At 38.9% G+C, this 18,877-nt stretch overlaps 1 protein-coding gene across 1 annotated transcript in view; it reads left to right on the top strand.

The window, feature by feature from the left end:
* KCTD9 (potassium channel tetramerization domain containing 9) overlaps window positions 1-18,877 on the top strand; it is an 81,601-nt gene that overhangs the window by 46,684 nt on the left and 16,040 nt on the right. Inside the window, exons 7-9 of the mRNA XM_065947105.1 lie at window positions 10,876-10,943; window positions 11,031-11,126; window positions 11,831-11,980. Coding sequence (XP_065803177.1) covers window positions 10,876-10,943; window positions 11,031-11,126; window positions 11,831-11,980 — 314 coding nt within the window. The remainder of the gene's footprint in view (window positions 1-10,875; window positions 10,944-11,030; window positions 11,127-11,830; window positions 11,981-18,877) is intronic.

Here is an 18,877-nt window from a genome sequence, read left to right as displayed (position 1 = left end):
GCAGATGACACCACCCTTATGGCAGAAAGTGAAGAAGAACTAAAAAAACCTCTTGATGAAAGTGAAAGAGGAGAGTGAAAAAGTTGACTTAAAGCCTAACATTCAGGAAACTAAGATCATGGCATCTGGTCCCATCACCTCATGGGAAATAGATGGGGAGACAGTGGAAACAGTGTCAGACTTAATTTTTGGGGGCTCCAAAATCACTGCAGATGGTGACTGCAGCCAAGAAGTTAAAAGATGCTTACTCCTTGGAAGGAAAGTTATGACCAACCTAGATAGCATATTAAAAAGCAGAGACATTACTTTGCCAACAAAAGTCCGTCTGGTTAAGGCTATGGTTTTTCCAGTGGTCATGTATGGATGTGAGAGTTGGACTGTGAAGAAAGCTGAGCGCCGAAAATTTGATGCTTTTAAACTGTGGTGTTGGAGAAGACTCTTGAGAGTCCCTTTGACTTCAAGGAGATCCAACCAGTCCATCCTAAAGGAGATCAGTCCTGGGTGTTCATTGGAAGGACTGATGCTGAAGCTGAAACTCCAATACTTTGACCACCTCATGTGAAGAGTTGACTCACTGGAAAAGATGCTGATGCTGGGAGGGATTGGGGGCAGGAAGAGAAGGGGACAACAGAGGATGAGATGGCTGGATTCCGTCACTGACTCGATGGGTTTGGGTAGACCCTGGGAGTTAGTGATGGACAGGGAGGCCTGGCGTGCTGCAGTTCATGGGGTCGCAGAGAGGCGGACACGACTGAGCTACTCAACTGAACTGAAATTTGTTGAGGATTATTTTCATGCTAGTCTGTGGTCAATCCTAGAAAATGTTCCATGTGCACTTGAAAAGAATGTGTATTCTACATTTTTTGGATATAATGTCTTGAAAGTGCAAATTAAGTCTAACTGTTCTGTTGTATCATGTATGATCTCTGTCGCCTTATTTTCTATCCAGAACAGCTATCCATAGATATGAGTGGGATGTCAGTGTCTCTGACTATTACTACATTTCCTATCAGTTTCTCCCTTTATGTCTCTTACTATTTATTTTATGTATTTTAGATCTCATAAATTGGGTGCATATATGTTGATGAGTATAATACCTTCTTTTTGTATTGATCCTTTTGTCATTACATATTGTTGTTGTTTACCTTTGGCCTTTGTTTTAAAGTCTATTTTGTCTGATGCAAGTTTTGTAACCCCCACTTTGTCATTTCGTTTGCTTCCCCTCACATTCAGTCTATATATATCCTTTGCCCTAAACTGAGTCTCTCATTGGCAGCCTATTGTAGGCTCTTGTGTTTTTAATCTAATCTGCTACTCCATATTTTTTGATTGGAGCGTTTAGTCCGTTGACATTTAGGGTAATTATTGATAGATATGTATTTATTACCATTTCAGACCTTCTTTTCCAGTTGATTTTTGTATTTCTTCTTTGATCTTTTTCTTCTTGTTTTTCCTTCTATAGTTTGATTTCTTTTGCATTATACTTCTGTCCTTTTTGGTTTGTGTGCCTCTATTACACATTTTTGATTTGTGGCTACTCTGTTTTTCAAGTATGTTAACCCCTTATATTACTTCCTTTAGACTGATTGTTATATAATCTTAAACACATTCCACAGAAAAACTACATTTTCTTACTCAACTTCTCCCACATTTATGATTTTGATTTCTTCCTGTACATCTTCACATTTATTTGCTATTCCTCATAGTTATCATTATTTTCAAAAAATTTGGTAAGTGATTTAATTTCCAATTGTAATTTTTTTTCTTGATTGCATATTCTTGCTTCCCTTCTATTTATAGAAGACCTTGCAATATTTCTTTTAGGATACATTTTGTTCTTCTTATTGTTTATTCACTAATTCATGTCTGACTCTTTTCGGCCCCATGAATTACAGCACAACAGCTTTTCCCTGTCCTTCATTATGTCCTGGAGCTTGCTCAAACTCATCCATTGAGTCACTGGTGCCATCCAATCATCTCATCCTATCGCCCCCTTCACTTCTTGCCCTCAATCTTTCCCAACATCAGGGCCTTTTCCAATTAGTATTGATATTTTTTTTTAGTTTTGGCTTGTCTGAGAAATTCTTTATTCTGCCTTCTATTGTAAATGAAAGTCTTGATTGGTAGCATATCCTAGGTTGCAGATTTTTCCCTTTTAGGACCTTAAATATATCTTGCCACTCCCTTGTGGCCTGCATCATTTCTGTGGAGACATCATGCTTTATTTTTGCTCTTGATGCCTCTTGAATCCTCTCTTTTATCTTTTAAAAAATTTATTTATTTTTAATTGAAGGATAATTGCTTTACAATATTGAAAGTTGAGTTGTGTTTTTGTATCTAGATGTAATACATACATCAATATGTATACATTGAGATGTATGAGCTGTTGCATATTTTGGAGATTTAATCCTTTGTCACTTGCTTAATTTGCTATTTTCTCCCACTCTTAGAGTTGTCTTTTTACCTTATTTATAGTTCTCCTTGCTGTGCAAAATCTTTTAAGTTTAATTAGGTCCCACTTGTTCATTTTTGTCTTTATTTTTCTTATTCTAGGAGGTGGATCATAAAGGATCTTGGGATGAGTTATGTCATACAGTGTTCTGCCTGTGTTTTCCTCCAATAGTTTTATAGTATCTGGTCTTATATTTAGGTGTTTAATCCATTAATCCATTTGAATTGATCTTTGTGTGTGGTGTTAGGAAGTGTTCCAGTCTTATTCTTTTACAGTAGTTAGTTCAGTTGTCCCAGTACCACTTATTGAAGAAACTTTGCCCATTGTATATACTTCCTCCTTTGTCAAAGATAAGGTGTCAGTCATGCGTGGGTTTACCCCTGGGCTTTATGTCTTGTTCCCTTTGTCTGTATTTCTGTTTCGGGTCAGTACTACGCTCTCTGACACTATAGTTTGCAGTGGGTCTGAATCAGGTAAGGTGACTGCTCCACTCCATTCTTCTTACACAGAATTGCTTTGGCTGTTCAGGGTCTTTCATGTTTCCATAAGAACTGTGAAATTTTTTGTTTTAGTTCTGTGAAAAATGCCATTCATAATTTGATAGGGATTGCATTGACTCTCGGAGAAGGCATTGTCACCCCTCTCCAGTACTCTTGCCTGGAAAATCCCATGGACAGAGGAGCCTGGTGGGCTGCGGTCCATGGGGTCACTAAGGGTCAGACACAACTGAGCGGCTTCACTGTCACTTTTCACTTTCATGCATTGGAGAAGGAATGGGCAACCAACTCTGGTGTTCTTGCCTGGAGAATCCCAGGGACAGGGGAGCCTGGTGGTCTGCCGTCTATGGGGTCGTACAGAATCAGACATGACTGAAGCGACTTAGCAGCAGCAGCAGCAGCATTGAATCTGTAGATTTCATCTTCTAGTATAGTAATTTTCACAGTATTGATTCTACCAACCCAGGAGCATGGAATATCTCTACATCTGTTTATGCCATCTTTGATTTTTTTCATCAGTGTCTTATACTTTTCTGTATAAGTATTCTGTATAACTCTTTTGTCTCATTCAGTTCAGTTGCTCACTTGTGTCTAACTCCTTGTGACCCCATGGACTGCAGCACACCAGGCCTCCCTGTCCTTCACCAACTCCCAGAGTATACCCAAACTCATGTCCATTGAGTCGGTGATGCCATCCAACCATCTCATCCTCTGTCGTCCCCTTCTCCTCCTGCCTGCAGTCTTTCCCAGCATCAGGATCTTTTCAAATGAGTCAGTTCTTCACATCAGGTGGCCAATATTGGAGTTTCAGCTTCAGTATCAGTCCTTCCAATGAATATTCTGGACTAATTTCCTTTAGGATGGACTGGTTGGATCTCCTTGTAGTTCAAGGGACTCTCAAGAGTCTTCAACACCTCAGTTCAAAAGCATCAATTCTTCAGCGCTCAGCTTTCTTTATAGTCCAACTCTCACATCCATACATGACTACTAGAAAACACATAGCTTTGACTAGATGGACCTTTGTTGGTAAAGTAATGTCTCTGCTTTTTAATATGCTATCTAGTTTGGTCATAACTTTCCTTCCAAGGAGTAAGCGTCTTTTAATTTAATGGCTGCAGTCACCATCTGCAGTGAGTTGGAGCCCAAAAAAATAGTCTGTCACTGTTTCCATTGTCTCCGCATCTATTTGCCATGAAGTGATGGGACCAGATGCCATGATCTTAGTTTTCTGAATGTAGAGTTTTAAGCCAACTTTTTCACTCTGCTCTTTCACTTTCATCAAGAGGCTCTTTAGTTCTTCTTCACTTTTTGCCTTAAGGGTAGTGTCATATCTGATATTATTGATGTTTCTCAGAGCAGTCTTGATTTCAGCTTGTGCTTCGTCCAGCCTGTTTTTCACATAATGTACTCTGCATATAAGTTAAATAAGCAAGGTGACAATATATAACCTTGACGTACTCCTTTCCCAATTTTGAGCCAGTCCATTGTTCCATGTCCAGTTATAACTTTTGCTTCCTGACCTTCATACAGATTTCTCAAGAGGGAGATCAGGTGGTCTGGTATTCCCATCTCCTTCAGAATTTTCCAGTTTGTTGTGATCCACACAGTCAAAGGCTTTGGCATAGTCAATAAAGTAGAAATAGATGTTTTCCTGGAACTCTCTTGCTTTTTCGATGATCCAGCGGATGTTGGTGATTTGATCTCTTGTTCCTCTGCCTTCTCTAAATCCAACTTGAACATTTGGAAGTCCACAGTTCACGTACTGTTGAAGCCTGGCTTGGAAAATTTTGAGCATTACTTTGCTAGCGTGTGAGATGAGTGCAGTTGTGCAGTAGTTTGAGCGTTCTTTGGCATTGCCTTTGTTTGGGATTGGAATGAAAACTTAACCTTTTTCAATCCTATGGCCACTGCTGAGTTTTCCAGATTTGCTGGCATATTGAGTGAAGCACTTTCACAGCATCTTCTTTTAGGATTTGAAATAGCTCAACTGGAATTCCATCACCTCCACTAGCTTTGTTCATAGTGATTCTTCCTAAGACGCATTTGACTTCACATTCCAGGATGTCTGGCTCTAGGTGAGTGATCACACCATCATGATTATCTGGGTCATGAAGATCTTTTTTGTACAGTTCTTCTGTGTATTCTTGCCACCTCTTCTCCATACTAATCTTCTGCTTCTGTTAGGTCCATACCATTTCTGTCCTTTATTGTGCCCATCTTTGCATGAAAAGTTCCCTTGCTATCTCTAATTTTCTTAAAGAGATATCTAGTCTTTCCCATTTGATTGTTTTCCTCTGTTTCTTTGCAGTGATCACTGAGGAAGGCTTTCTTATCTCTCCTTGCTATTCTTTGGAACTCTGCATTCAAATGGTAGTATATCTTTCCTTTTCTCCTTTGCTTTTTGCTTCCCTTCCTTTCACAGCTATTTGTACGGCCTCCTCAGATAGCCATTTTGCTTTTTTGCATTTCTTTTTCTTAGGGTTGGTCTTGATTCCTGTTCCCTATTCAGTGTCACAAACCTTTGTCCGTAGTTCACACGGCACTCTGTCAGATCTAGTCCCTTGAATCTATTTCTCACTTCCACTGTATAGTCGTAAGGGATTTGATTTAGGTCATACTTGAATGGTCTAGTGGTTTTCCCCACTTTCTTCAATTTCAGTCTGAATTTGGCAAAAAGGAGTTCATGATCTGAGCCACAGTCAACTCTGGGTCTTGTTTTTGCTGACTGTATAGAGCTTCTCCATCTTTGGCTGCAAAGAATATAATCAGTCTGATTTCGGAGTTGACCATCTGGTGATGTCCATGTGTAGAGTCTTCTCTTGTGTTGTTGAAAGAGGGTGTTTGCTATGACCAGTGCATTCTCTTGGCAGAACTCTATTAGCCTTTGACCTACTTCATTCTGTACTCCTATGCCAAATTTGCCTGTTACTCCAGGTTTCTCTTGACTTCCTGCTTTTGCTTTCCAGCCCCCCTAGAATGAAAAGGACATCTTTTTTGGGTGTTAGTTCTAGAAGGTCTTGTAGGTCTTCATAGAACCATTCAACGTCAGCATTACTGGTGGGGCATAGATTTGGATTACCATCATATTGAACGATTTGCCTTGGAAACAAACAGAGATCATTCTGTTGCTTTTGAGATTGCATCCAAGTACTGCATTTCAGACTCTGTTGACTATGATGGCTACTCCATTTCTTCTAAGGGATTCCTGCACACAGTAGTAGATATAATGATCATCTGAGTTAAATTTACCCATTCCAGTCCATTTTAATTCACTGATTCCTAAAATGTTGATGTTCACTCTTGCCATCTCCAGTTTGAACACTTACAATTTGCCTTGATTCGTGGACATAACGTTCCAGGTTCCCATGCAATATTGCTCTTTACAGCTTTGGACTTTGCTTCTGTCACCAGTCCTATCCACAACTGGTGTTGTTTTTGCTTTGGCTCTATCTCTTCATTCTTTCTGAAGTTATTTCTCCACTGATCTCCAGTAGCATATTGGGCATCTACTGACCTGGGGAGTTCATCTTTCAGTGTCCTATCTTTTTGCCTTTTCATACTGTTCATGGGGTTCTCAAGGCAAGAATACTGAAGTGGTTCACCACTCCCTTCTCCAGTGGACCACATCTTTTCAGATCTCTACACCATGACCTGTCCATCTTGGGTAGCCCTATATGGCATGGCTCATAGTTTCATTGCGTTAGACAGGGCTGTGGTCCATGTGATCAGTTTGGTTAGTTTTCTGTGACTGTGGTTTTCAGTCTCTCTGCCCGCTGATGGAGAAGGATAAGAGGCTTATGGAGGTTTTCTGATGGGAGAGACTGACCTGAGGGGGTAACTGGTTCTTGTTCTGATGGGTGGGGCCATGCTCAGTAAATCTTTAATCCAATTTTTGTCTCCTTAGGTAGGTTTATTCCTAGGTATTTTATTATTATTGTTGCAGTGGTAAATATGTTTAATTCCTTAATTTCTCTTTCTGATTTTTCATTGCTCGTATATAGGAATTCAAGTGATTGCTGTGTATTGATTTTTTTATCCTGTGATTTTAATAAATTCACTGATTAGCTCTAGTAAATTTGTGATAGTATCTTTAGAGTTTTTCATGTACAGTATTAATGTCATCTGCAAATAGTTTTTCTTCTTCCTTTCCAATCTGGATTCCTTTTACTTCTCTTTTCTTCTCTGATTGCCATAGCTAGGACTTTCAAAACTGTGTTGAATAATAGTGATTAAATTAGGCACCCTTGTCTTGCTCCTGATCCTGGAAGGCATGCTTTCAGTTTTCACTGTTAAGATTATGTGTGCTGTGGGTTTGTTATAAATGGCCTTTATTATGTTAAGGTAGGTTCTGTCTGTGCCCATGTTTTGAACAGCTTTCATCATCAATGTGTGCCTCGTGATTCTCTGAGCCTCTGTTGTTAGTCAGTTGCTAAGTCTGTCTGACTCTTTGTGATCCCATGGACTGCAACAAGCCAGGCTTCCCTGTCCTTCACTGTCTCCCGGAGTTTGCTTAAACTCATGTGCACTGAGTTGGTAATGCCATCCAACCATCTTATCCTCTGTCGTCCCCTTCTTCTCCTGCTCTCAATGATTCCTAGCATCAGAATCTTTTCCAATGAGTCATGTCTGCATCCAATGGCCAAAGTATTGGAGCATCAGCATCAGTCCTTCCAATGAATATTCAGGGCTGATTTATTTCCTTTAGGATTGACTGGCTTGATCTCCTTGCTGTCCAAGGGACTCTCATTCGTCTACTCTAGCACCTCAGCTCGAAAGCATCAATTCTTTGGCGCTCAACCTTTATGGTCCAACTTTCAATCCGTCCATGACTACTGGAAAAACCATACCTTTGGCCATACAGACCTTTGTTGGCAAAGTGCTGTCTCTGCTTTTTTAATACTCTAAGTTTCTCATAGCTTTTCTTCCAAGGAGCAAGTGTCTTTTAATTTCATGGCTGCGGTCCCCATCCACAGTGATTTTGGAGGCCCCCAAATAAAGTATTTCACTGTTTCCTTTTTTTCCCATCTGTTTGCCATGAAGTGAGGGAACCAGATGCCATAATCTTAGTTTTTGAATGTTATTTTCACCTTCATCAAGAGGCTTTTTAGCTCCTCTTCACTTTCTGCCATTAGGGTGGTGTTATCTACATATTTGAGGAGGTTGATATTTCTCCCAGAAATCTTGATTCCAGCTTGGAATTCATCAAGCCCGGCATTTCACATGAGTATTCTGCACATAAGTTAAATAAGCAGGGTGGCAGTATACAGCCTTGAAAGTACTTCTTTCCCGAGGTTGAAGCAATCCATCATTCCATGTCGTCATAACTGTTGTTTCTTGGCGTGCATACACATTTCTCAGGCAGCAGGTCAGGTGGTCTGGTATTCCCATCTCTTCAAGAATTTTCCAGTTTGCTGTGATTCACACCATCAAAGGCTTTAGCACAGTCAGTGAAACAGAAGTAGATGTTTTTCTCGAATTCTTTTGCTTTTTCTGTGATCCAGCAGATGTTGGCAACTTGACTTCTGGTTCCTCTGCCTTCCCTAAATGCAGCTTGTACATCTGAAATTTCTTGGTTCACATACTATTGAAGCCTAGCTTGAAGCATTTTGAGCATTACCTTGCTAGCATGTGAAATAAGCGCAGCTGTGTGGTAGTGTGAACATTCTTTGGCATTGTCCTTCTTTGTGATTGGCATGAAAACTGAACTTTTCTAGTTCTGTGGCCACTGCTGACTTTTCCAAATTTGCTGGCATAGTGAGTGCAGCACTTTCACAGCATCATCTTTTAGGATTTGAAATAGCTCAGCTGGAATTCCATCACCTCCACTAGCTTTGTTCATAGTGATGCTTTCTAAGGCCCACTTGACTTCACTCTTCAGGATATTGGCTCTAAATGAGTGACCACATGATCGTGATTATCTGGTCTTTAAGACTTTAGTACAGTTCTGTGTATTTTTGCCACCTCTTCTTAGTATCTCCTGCTTCTGTTAGGTCCATACCATTTCTGTCCTTTATTGTGCCCATTTTTGCATAAAATGTTCCCTTGGTATCTCTAATTTCCTTAAAAATATCTCTAGTCTTTCCCATTCTGTTTGCCTCTATTTCTTTGCAGCATCCACTTAGGAAGTTTTCCTTCTCTCTCCTTGCTGTTCTTTGGGACTCTGCATTCAGGTGGGTATATTTTTCCTTTTCTCCTTTGCCTTTCATTTCTCTTCTTTTCTCAGCTATTTGTAAGGCCTCCTCAGACAACCATTTTTTGCCATTTTGCATTTTATTTTCTTGGCGATGGTTTTGTCACCATCTCCTGTGCAGTGTTACCAATCTCTGTCCGTAGTTCTTCAGGCACTCTATCAGATCTAATCCCTTGAATCTATTTGTCACTTCTACTGTATAAGCGATTTGCATTATAAGGGATTTACATCATAAGGATTTGATTTAGGTCATACCTGAGGGACCTTGTGGTTTTACCCACTTTCTTCTTCTCTTCATTTTAAGTCTGAATTTTGCAATAAGGAGCTCATGATCTGGGCCACAGTCAGCACCAGGTCTTGTTTTTGCTGCCTGTGTAGAGCTACTCCGTCTTTGGCTACAAAGAATATAATCAGTCTGATTTCAGTGTTGACCATGTGGTGATGGTGTCCATGTGTAGCCTCCTCTCTTGCTTTGTTGGAAGAGGGTATTTGCTGTGAGCAGTGTGTTCTCCTGGGAAAACTGTTACCCTTTGCCCTGCTTCATATTGGGATGAGACTTGCACGCCTGGGAGGAAGTTGTGAAAGAGGGAAACTTCCTACATCCTCGAAAGCTTCTTCACAGGTCGGGAGATCAGCTGGGACAGAAAGCAAGCTTTAGAGGCTAGTATCACCGGATCTGATTCTGTCACAGCTGATCTCAGGATTAGGAACCTTTCCTCTTTACAACTTCCTCCCAGGTTGGCAAGTACCATCCCAGTGTCTTTTTTTTTTTTTTTTTCTGGTCCTACCTGGTTATGTGGAGATCTTTCGTGTAATTTGGGGTATTTGGCATAATCTACCAGCATTCCAAGAATTCTGTGAGAAGTGTTCAAGATGTAGGTGAATTTTTGATAGGCTTGTTGGAGAGAGTGAGTTCCATGTCCATCTATTCTGCCATCCGGATTGGAGTCCCCTAGAAATCCCTTTTTAAAAGTTGCTTCTCCTATAACAAAGTTTCTAAAGTATACTTCTGACTTTTGTTTTGAAGCTGCCTTGATTTTATTTATTTCTATAATCTTCTGATTCAGTAAGTAAAATATATTTATGACAAACTTATTCTGATCTGCTTCATTGAAAAAGTCAATAAGTGTTAAGATTAGGTGAGCTAACCATATATTAGGGTTTAAAAATCACTGTATCAGTTATTGAAGAATGTGTGATAATTTGGATCTTTTTGGCCTATGGCTTATTTAAGGTAGTTTTCTGAAATAATTTTGTAATATGGAAAGCTTTCTTTCTGATTCATTAGTCTTCTGTTTTTTTCTTTTGCTGTATATAAACTATTTAGAAAGCTGCTTTATTTACAGATTTTTTAAGTGTTACACATATGTTCTAAACATTAGTTATTTTTCTTGTATAAAGTGGGATAGCCTACCCTACTTGTATTTCAAGGCTTCCCTGATGGCTTAGTGATAAAGAATCTGCCTGCCAGTGCAGGAGACGTGGATTTAATCCCTTGTCTGGCAAGATCCACTGGAGAAGGAAATGGCAACCTCCTCCAGTTTCTTTCCTGGGATATCCCATGTACAGAGGATCCTGGTGGGCTACAGTCCATGGGGTCACAAAGAGTCAGACACAGAGCAATGACAGCAAAACTTGCATTTCACTTGTGAGAATTTAACTTTATAGAATCCTTTATAAAGGATTATTGACGTGAATAGTATTCTATAAAAATCAAATTGTTTTTGTTATGATAGGTGTGTTAGAAGAAGCAAGATTTTTTGGTATTGACTCATTGATTGAACACCTGGAAGTGGCAATAAAGGTAAGTTTCTTTTTACATTAGCCAAATAATATATTTATTGTAACTGTCTCCCAGAATTCTCCACTAATTTGTCAATATGTCTTCAAGAATTCACAACCACCAGAGGATCATTCACCCATATCTCGAAAGGAATTTGTCCGGTTTCTGCTCGCCACTCCAACCAAATCAGAATTGCGTTGCCAGGTAGTTGATGCAGATTTTACGTGAGTTATTTGTGTCAGCAAGTCTGTGAGGGAAGTTTTAAATTCTTCTAGGAATTTTTTTCTTGCCTTATTTTCTTTTTTCATGCAAGATATATCTTAATTATGGGTCATAGCATTGAGTTAGTCCTAAAATGGTTAGCATAAAAAAGAGATGTAATAATCTTTTACTGTTTAATTATGCCTCATACAGCAGTTTTTGATAGTGCATAGAAATTGCAACAATTAAAAAGTCAATTATTTGTACAGCTGTTATGTATGAACAGTCAGTGGCAGTGGAAGATACACTTTTATGTGTTATAGCAATAACAATTTTAAAAACTGCAATACTCATTTTTAACAATATAATGTTCTTGAATTATAGAATTAATAAAATAAGTACAATTTATTAAAAATAGTGATCAACAGGTGCATGACTCGCAGAGATCTATCTTTTTAGCAACTTCTGCACATAAATGAGGCATAGCCAGGATGCATTCTAATGTTATATGTAAATCGAGTGACTTTTAAGAATCCATTAAGGATACTGATTTTATGTATCTGAGTTCCATTTGATCATGTTTTATAATAGACTCCAAGTGACTGACCTGCCAATTACTTCTATAAACCACGGTGCTTAACTATTGTGATAAAATTTAATACACCAGATGGTTTATATCTTGTGACCATTTGTGTTTTTAATTTTAGGGTTTAAACTTCAGTGGTGCTGATCTTTCTCGATTGGACCTGCGATACATTAACTTCAAAATGGCCAATTTAAGTCGCTGCAATCTTGCCCACGCCAATCTCTGCTGTGCAAATCTAGAACGAGCCGATCTCTCTGGATCAGTCCTTGATGTAAGAATCATCTTTGGTTACAAGAGAAAATTAAATTTTAAGTCTATTGAACACTCTCGAAGAGCACAGATTACATCTCTCTTAATGAAGCTTTTACATCAGTTTACTAGGTTGATGACAAAACTTAAGGTTCTGAAAGTGAAATGGGTTGGTTTTGCAACTTTGATATGCTTTATTAAATATCCACCTATAAAGTATAGCAACTGATAAGAAATTAAATCTTGAAATTAGATACTGATCTCCTTAACACATTATCAGAATTTCTGTTTTCTGTGAATTTATTAATAGGGTAAAGCTGGAAAGGACCTTGGAAATTTTCTCTTCCACATAATTTCTGGAATAGGAAAATGTTATTTCTCTGGGGGTATTTGACAGATATTTTAAAACAAATGTAGTATGCAGCAATCTATAAGTTAACATCTTGGTGTGTTTACAAGTATTAATGTGTGTGTGTATGTATGTGTGTATCCATATGTGTATGCATGCATTTATATAACAGATAACCTATTTGAGGTTAGAGGATATATGTAAAACCAACAGTGAAATGTAACTTCTGAGAACTTTAAGTTGCTTAATATCAAGGTCCATGTCTGTGTGGAGTAGCTGTTCCCTTCTCCACAGGATCTTCCCCACCTAGGGATTGAACCCAGGTCTCCCGCATTGCAGGCGGATTCTTTACCAGCTGTGCCACCAGGAAAGCCCAGGAATACTGGAGTGGGTGGCCTATCCCTTCTGCAGCAGATCTTCTCAACCCAGGAATTGAACTGGGGTCTCCTGCATTGCAGGTGGATTCTTTTCCAGCTGAGCTACCAGGAAAGCCCTTTCAATTCATAAGACCTAATATATTAACTTGCTTGTAGTAGTCACTGAATAAGTGTTTATTGAATTTTATAATTTTGGCTTTATTCCTTAGTTGCAAGGTAGTTTTCTATGAAACTTAGATCTGATAACAAAATCTGCCAACACACATTTCCATTATTTTTACCATACTTGTTCCATGTTATGATGGAGGATCAAACTGAAAAGCAACATGAGTGAAACACTAGCACTACACAGGGAAAGTTTGAAGGACCTGGCTTTTAAATTCTGAAATTCTGAAATTCTGAGAGACAGTTTGGTTGGTTTCTGTTAGGGAATGGGGAAAAAGGTAGACTGGATCATTGAATATAACTGGTTCGCTATTTTGTTTAATTGTAGCATTACTGCGAGCCTGAACCATAATTTTCTTCTCTTTAAATGTTTGTTCTCCCCATATTGTGTCATTGATATGAAGGCCAGTATACCTATTTATCATTTGTATATAATGTTTTTATTTAAATGTAGTTGATTTACAGTATCATTTGGCATTCAGGTATACAGTACAGCAATTCAGTTACATATACATACATGTGTATGTGTATGTGTGTATGCATACATATACATACAGTCCTCTTCAGAGTCTCTTCCCTTAGAGGTTATTATAAACTGTTGACTGCAGTTTCCTTTGCTACACAGTAGGTCCTTGTTGGTTATTTTGTATATAGTAGTGTGTATATGTTAATCCCAACCTGCTAATTTATCCCTCCTCCATCCCATTTTGCCTGTTGGTAACCACAGGTTTGTTTTCTATGTCTGAGTCCCTTCATGTGTAGGAAACAAGTTCATTTATCTCTCTCTCTCTTTTTTTTTTGAGCTTCTACATAGAAGCGATATCATACGTATTTATCTTTGTCTGGTTTACTTCATTTAGTATGATAATCTCTAGACCCATCCATATTGCTGCAAATGGCATTTTAAAATTCTTTTATGGCTGAATAATATTCTACTTTGTGTATGTGTCTGTATATACCATAGCTTCTCTATTTGTTCATCTGTCAGTAAACACTTAGGTTGCTTCCATGTCTTGGCTATTGTAAATAGTGCCTCTATGAATACTGGGGTGTGTTTATATTTCTGAATTATAGTTTTCTTCAGATATATGCCCAGGAGTGGGATTGCAGGATTATATGTAGCTCTATTTTTAGTTTTCTAAGGAACCTCCACATTGTTCTCCATAGTGGCTGTACCAGTTTATGTTCCCAGCAGTGTAGGAGAGCTCCCTTTAATCCATACTCTCAACCAGTGTTTATTATTTGTAGATTTTTTGATGGATGATGGCCATTCTGAGTGGTATGAGTACATTCTCATTGTACTTTGGATTTGAGGTTCTCTAATAATTAGCAGTGTTGAGCATCTTTTCATGTACCTGTTTGCCATCTGTATGTCTTCTCTGAAGAAATATCTGTTTAGCCCTTCTGCCCATTTTATGATTGGGCTGCATGAGCTGTTTCTATATTTTGGAGATTAAGACCTTGGGGGCTGCGTGGTTTGCAGATGTTTCCTCCAATTTTATAGCTTGTCTTTTCATTTTGTTTATGGTTTCCTTTGCTGTCCAAAAGCTTTTAATTAAGTCCCACTTGTTTATTTTTGTTTTTATTTTCATCATTCTATTCACTTGGAAGTGAATCCAAAAAGATTCTGTCATGATTTATGTACAAGGGTGTTATGTCTATGTTTTCCTCTAGGAGTTTTATAGCATCCAGTTCTACATTTAGGTATTTAATTGATGTGGGGTTTAGTTTTGTGTGTGATGTTAGATACTGTTCTAGTTTCTTTCTTATGTAGTTTTCCAGTTTTCCCAGTACCACATGTTGAAAAGACTCTCTTTTTTCTTCACTGTATATTCTTGCCCTTTTATCATACATTATTGACAATAGGTGTGGGTTTATTTCTGGGTTTTCTATTCCATTGATGTATTTTTCTGTTTTTGTGCCAGCACAATACTGTTTTGATTACTGTGGGCAGGGAGCATGATTCCTCCAGCTCCAGTTTCTTTCTCAATATCTTTGTTGTTGTTGTTCAGTCGCTCAGTAGTGTCTTAAATCTATGTGACCCCCATGGACTGCAGCACACCAGGCTTTCTTGTCCTTCATTGTCTCCCAGAGTTTGAGCAAACTCATATCCATTGAGTTGGTGATGCCATCCAACCATCTCACCCTCTGCTGCCCCCTTCTCTGCCCGCCTTCAGCCTTTCCCAGCATCAGGGTCTTTTCCAGTGAGTCAGCTCATCACATCAGGTGGCCAAAGTATTGGAGCTTTGACTTCAGTATCAGTCCTTTTGATGAATATTCAGGGTTTATTTCCTTTAGGATTGACTGGTTTGATCTCCTTGCTGTCCAAGGGACTCTCAAGAGTTTTATCCAGCACCACAGTTCCAAAAGCATCAGTTCTTCTGTGCTCAGCCTTCTCTATGGTCCAACTCTCACATCCAGACATGACTACTGAAGAAACCATAGTTTTTATTGAATTGGACCTTTGTGGACAAAGTGATGTCTCTGCTTTTCAATACGTTGTCTAGGTTTTTCCATAGCTTTTCTTAGAAGAAGCAAGCGTCTTCTAATTTCATGGAAACAAACAAAAAATCTAATCCAATCAGGAACAGAATGGTTGCTCTCAACACTGATGCTTCTCTGATGTACACCTTGATACAGAGACAGACCTTCAGTTTGCTTGATACTACATTTTCATCTTTTCATCTTCCCTGAGAAATCTCAGCCCCCCTGTATTTTACCCCTCATACCAAGCACCTCTCTTTTCCAACATTCTTCCTGCCCTAAGTTCAACCTCTTTGGTTAAATGTTTGCAGAGACAAAAACATGGAAATGTCTCACTTTGGTTGCTTTCTTAGTTTCCTTCATCAAGGTTAAGATTAAAACCTCACACTCTATCATCTTGTCTCCTTCTGTCCTTGATAGTACCAAAATAGATAGATTCCACTAGTTTTTATGCTAGTCTTCCAAGTGAATCATAACCCAGTAATTCCCTTGTCTGAACATCTTTCTGTTTATTCATTCTGTCCTCTTGTTTCTTCTACACGTTTGTGAACACAGCAGAAATATTTGAGATAAATATACAGGAGTGATAGAGCTATGTAGAAATGCATGTATCTTATTTCCACAGCAGATTTTCACTTGACTTAGAATAAAATTCAAGCTCTCCTGACCAAGGTGCTCACAGGCCTTCGTAAACTGGTACCCACTGCATCACTGAGAATGATCCACGTGATATTCTGGACATGTTCCCTTCACTAACTGCATCCTGGATAGAGGACTGCCCTTCCAGCTAACCAAACAGCTATAGCAAGAATCAATCTGCTTACCTAGCAGGGGCTACATTGGAACTCCCACCATTCCCAGGAACTCTCCTGGTCTTGAGAGATTGTTTTATTATCATAACTTGGTCAGAGAAAGTGGACTCTTTGGGTCTCCAGTTCTATAAGGCCTTGTCACCTAGCATATCATATTTGGGTACCAAGAGAGTGTTAGTAGGCTATTCATTGGGTTATCTCGGTTTACTTACAAAATTGTAAAGATACACAATACTTACATGCTACTGTACATAAAACAGATAAACAAGGTCCTACTGTAAATCACGGGAACTATATTCAGTACTAATTTCATGGCCGCAGTCACCATCTGCAGTGATTTTGGAGCCCAAAGAAATAAAGTCTGTTACTGTTGCCATTTTTTCTCCATCTATTTGCCATGAAGTGATGGGAGTGAATGCCATGATCTTAGTTTTTGAATGTTGAGTTTTAAACCAGCTTTTTGCTTTTATCTTTCACCTTCATCAAGAGGCTTTTTAGTCCCTCTTCACTTTCTGCCTTTAGGGTAGTGTTATTGGCATATCTGAGTTTATTGATATTTCTCCTAGCAGTCTTGATTCCAGCTTGTGATTCATCCAGCCCAGCATTTTGCATGATGTACTCTGTGTATATGTTAAATAAGCAGAATGACGATACACAGCCTTGAGATACTTCTCGCCGAATTTTGAACCAGTCTGTTGTACCATGTTGGTTCTAACTGTTGCTTCTTGACCTGTACACAGGTTTGTCAGCAGGCAGGTAAGGGGTCTAGTATTCCCACCTCTTGAAGAATTCCAAAGTTTGTTGCGATCCACACAGTCAAAGGCTTTAGCATAGTAAATGAAGTAGAAGTATATGTTTTTCTGAAATTCCTTTTATCTATGATCCAGCGGATGATGGCAATTTGATCTGTTTCCTCTGCCTTTCCTAAATCCAGCTTAAACATCTGGAAGTTCTTGGTTCATGCACTGTTGAAGTCTAGCTTGAAGGATTTTGAGCATTACCTTGCTAGCATGTGAAATGAGCTCAGTAGTGCAGTAGTTTGAACGTTCTTTGGCATTGCCTTTCTTTTGGATAGGAATGAAACCTTTTCCAGTCCTGTGGCCACTGCTGAGTTTTCCAAATTTACTGGCATATTGTGTGCAGCATTTTAACAGCATCATGTTTTAGGATTTGAAATACCTCAGCTGGAGGTATTTCAGCTATTAAAGCTATCACCTCCAATAGCTTTGTTTGTAGTAATGCTTCCTATGGCCTAATTGACTTTAGTCTCCAGGATGTTTGGCTTTAGGTGAGTGACCACACCTTTGTGTCTGGGTCATTAAGACCTTTTTGTACAGTTCTTCTGTGTAGTCTTGCCACCTTCTCTTAATCTCTTCTGCTTCTATGAGATTCTTATGTTTCTCTCCTTTACTGTGCCCTTCTTTGCATAAAATATTCCCTTGGTATCTCTAATTTTCTTGAAGAGATCTCTAGTCTTTCCCATTCTATTGTTTGCCTCTAGTTTTTTGCATTGTCCACCTAAGAAGGCTTTCTTCTCTGTATCGTTCCAATTTTAGCATATGTGCTGCCGAAGCAAGCACTAAGAAGGCTTTCTTATCTCTCCTTGCTGTTCTTTGGAACTCTGCATTCAGATGGGTATATCTTTACTTTTCTCTTTTGACTCATTTCGCTTCTTTTCTTAGCTATTTGTAAGGCCTACTCAGAAGCCATTTTTCCTTGTTGCATTTCATTTTCTTGGGAATGGTTTTAATCACCACCTCCTGTACCATGGTACAAATCTCCATCTATAGTTCTTCAGGCAGTCTATCAGATCTAATCCCTTGAATCTATTTGTCACTTCTACTGTATAATCATAAGGGATTTAATTTAGGTCGTACCTTAGTGACCTAGTGGTTTTTCCTACTTTTTTTTCAACTTAAGTCTGATTTTTGCAGTAAGGAGCTGATGATCTGAGCTATAGTCAGCTCCAGGTCTTCTTTTTGCTGGCTGTGTAGAAAGAACTTCTCCATCTTTGCCTACAAAGAATATATTCAATCTGATTTTGGTATTGACCATCTGGTCATATCCATGTGTAGAGTCCTCTTATACTTTTGGAAGAGGGTGTTTGCTGTGACCAGTGCATTCTCTTGGCAAAACTGTTAGCCTTTGCCCTGCTTCATTTTGTACTTCAAGGCCAAACTTGCTTGTTACTCCAGGTATCTCTTGACTTCCTAATTTTGCATTCCAGTCCCCTATACTGAAAAGGACATCTTTTTTTGGTGTTAGTTCTAGAAGGTCTTGTAGGTCTTCATAGAACCATTCATCTCCAGCTTTTTTGGCATTAGTGGTTGGCCATAGACTTGGATTACTGTGATGTTGAACAGTTTGCCTTGGAAACGAACCAATATCATTCTGTCATTTTTGAGATTGTACCTGATTCATGGGGTCGCAGAGAGTCGGACACGACTGAGTGACTGAACTGAACTGAACTGCATTTTGGACTCTCTTGTTGCCTATGAGGGCTACTTCATTCCTTCTAAGGGATCCTTACCCACCGTAGTAGATATAATGGTCATCTGAGTTAAATTCACCCATTCTGGTCCATTTTAGTGCACTGATTGCTAAAATCTTGATGTTTTTTCTTGCCATCTCCTGTTGACCACTTCCAGTTTACCTTGATTCATGGACCTAATGCTGGATTTCCCAATATTTCCAATGAAATGTTGTTCTTTACAGCATCGCACTTTACTTTC

The sequence above is a fragment of the Muntiacus reevesi genome, chromosome 10 (genome assembly GCF_963930625.1).
Source record: "Muntiacus reevesi chromosome 10, mMunRee1.1, whole genome shotgun sequence".
Classification (NCBI taxonomy): domain Eukaryota; kingdom Metazoa; phylum Chordata; class Mammalia; order Artiodactyla; family Cervidae; genus Muntiacus; species Muntiacus reevesi.
The sequence above is the reverse complement of the archived record's forward strand: the minus strand, read 5'-3'. Positions and strand labels throughout refer to the sequence as shown.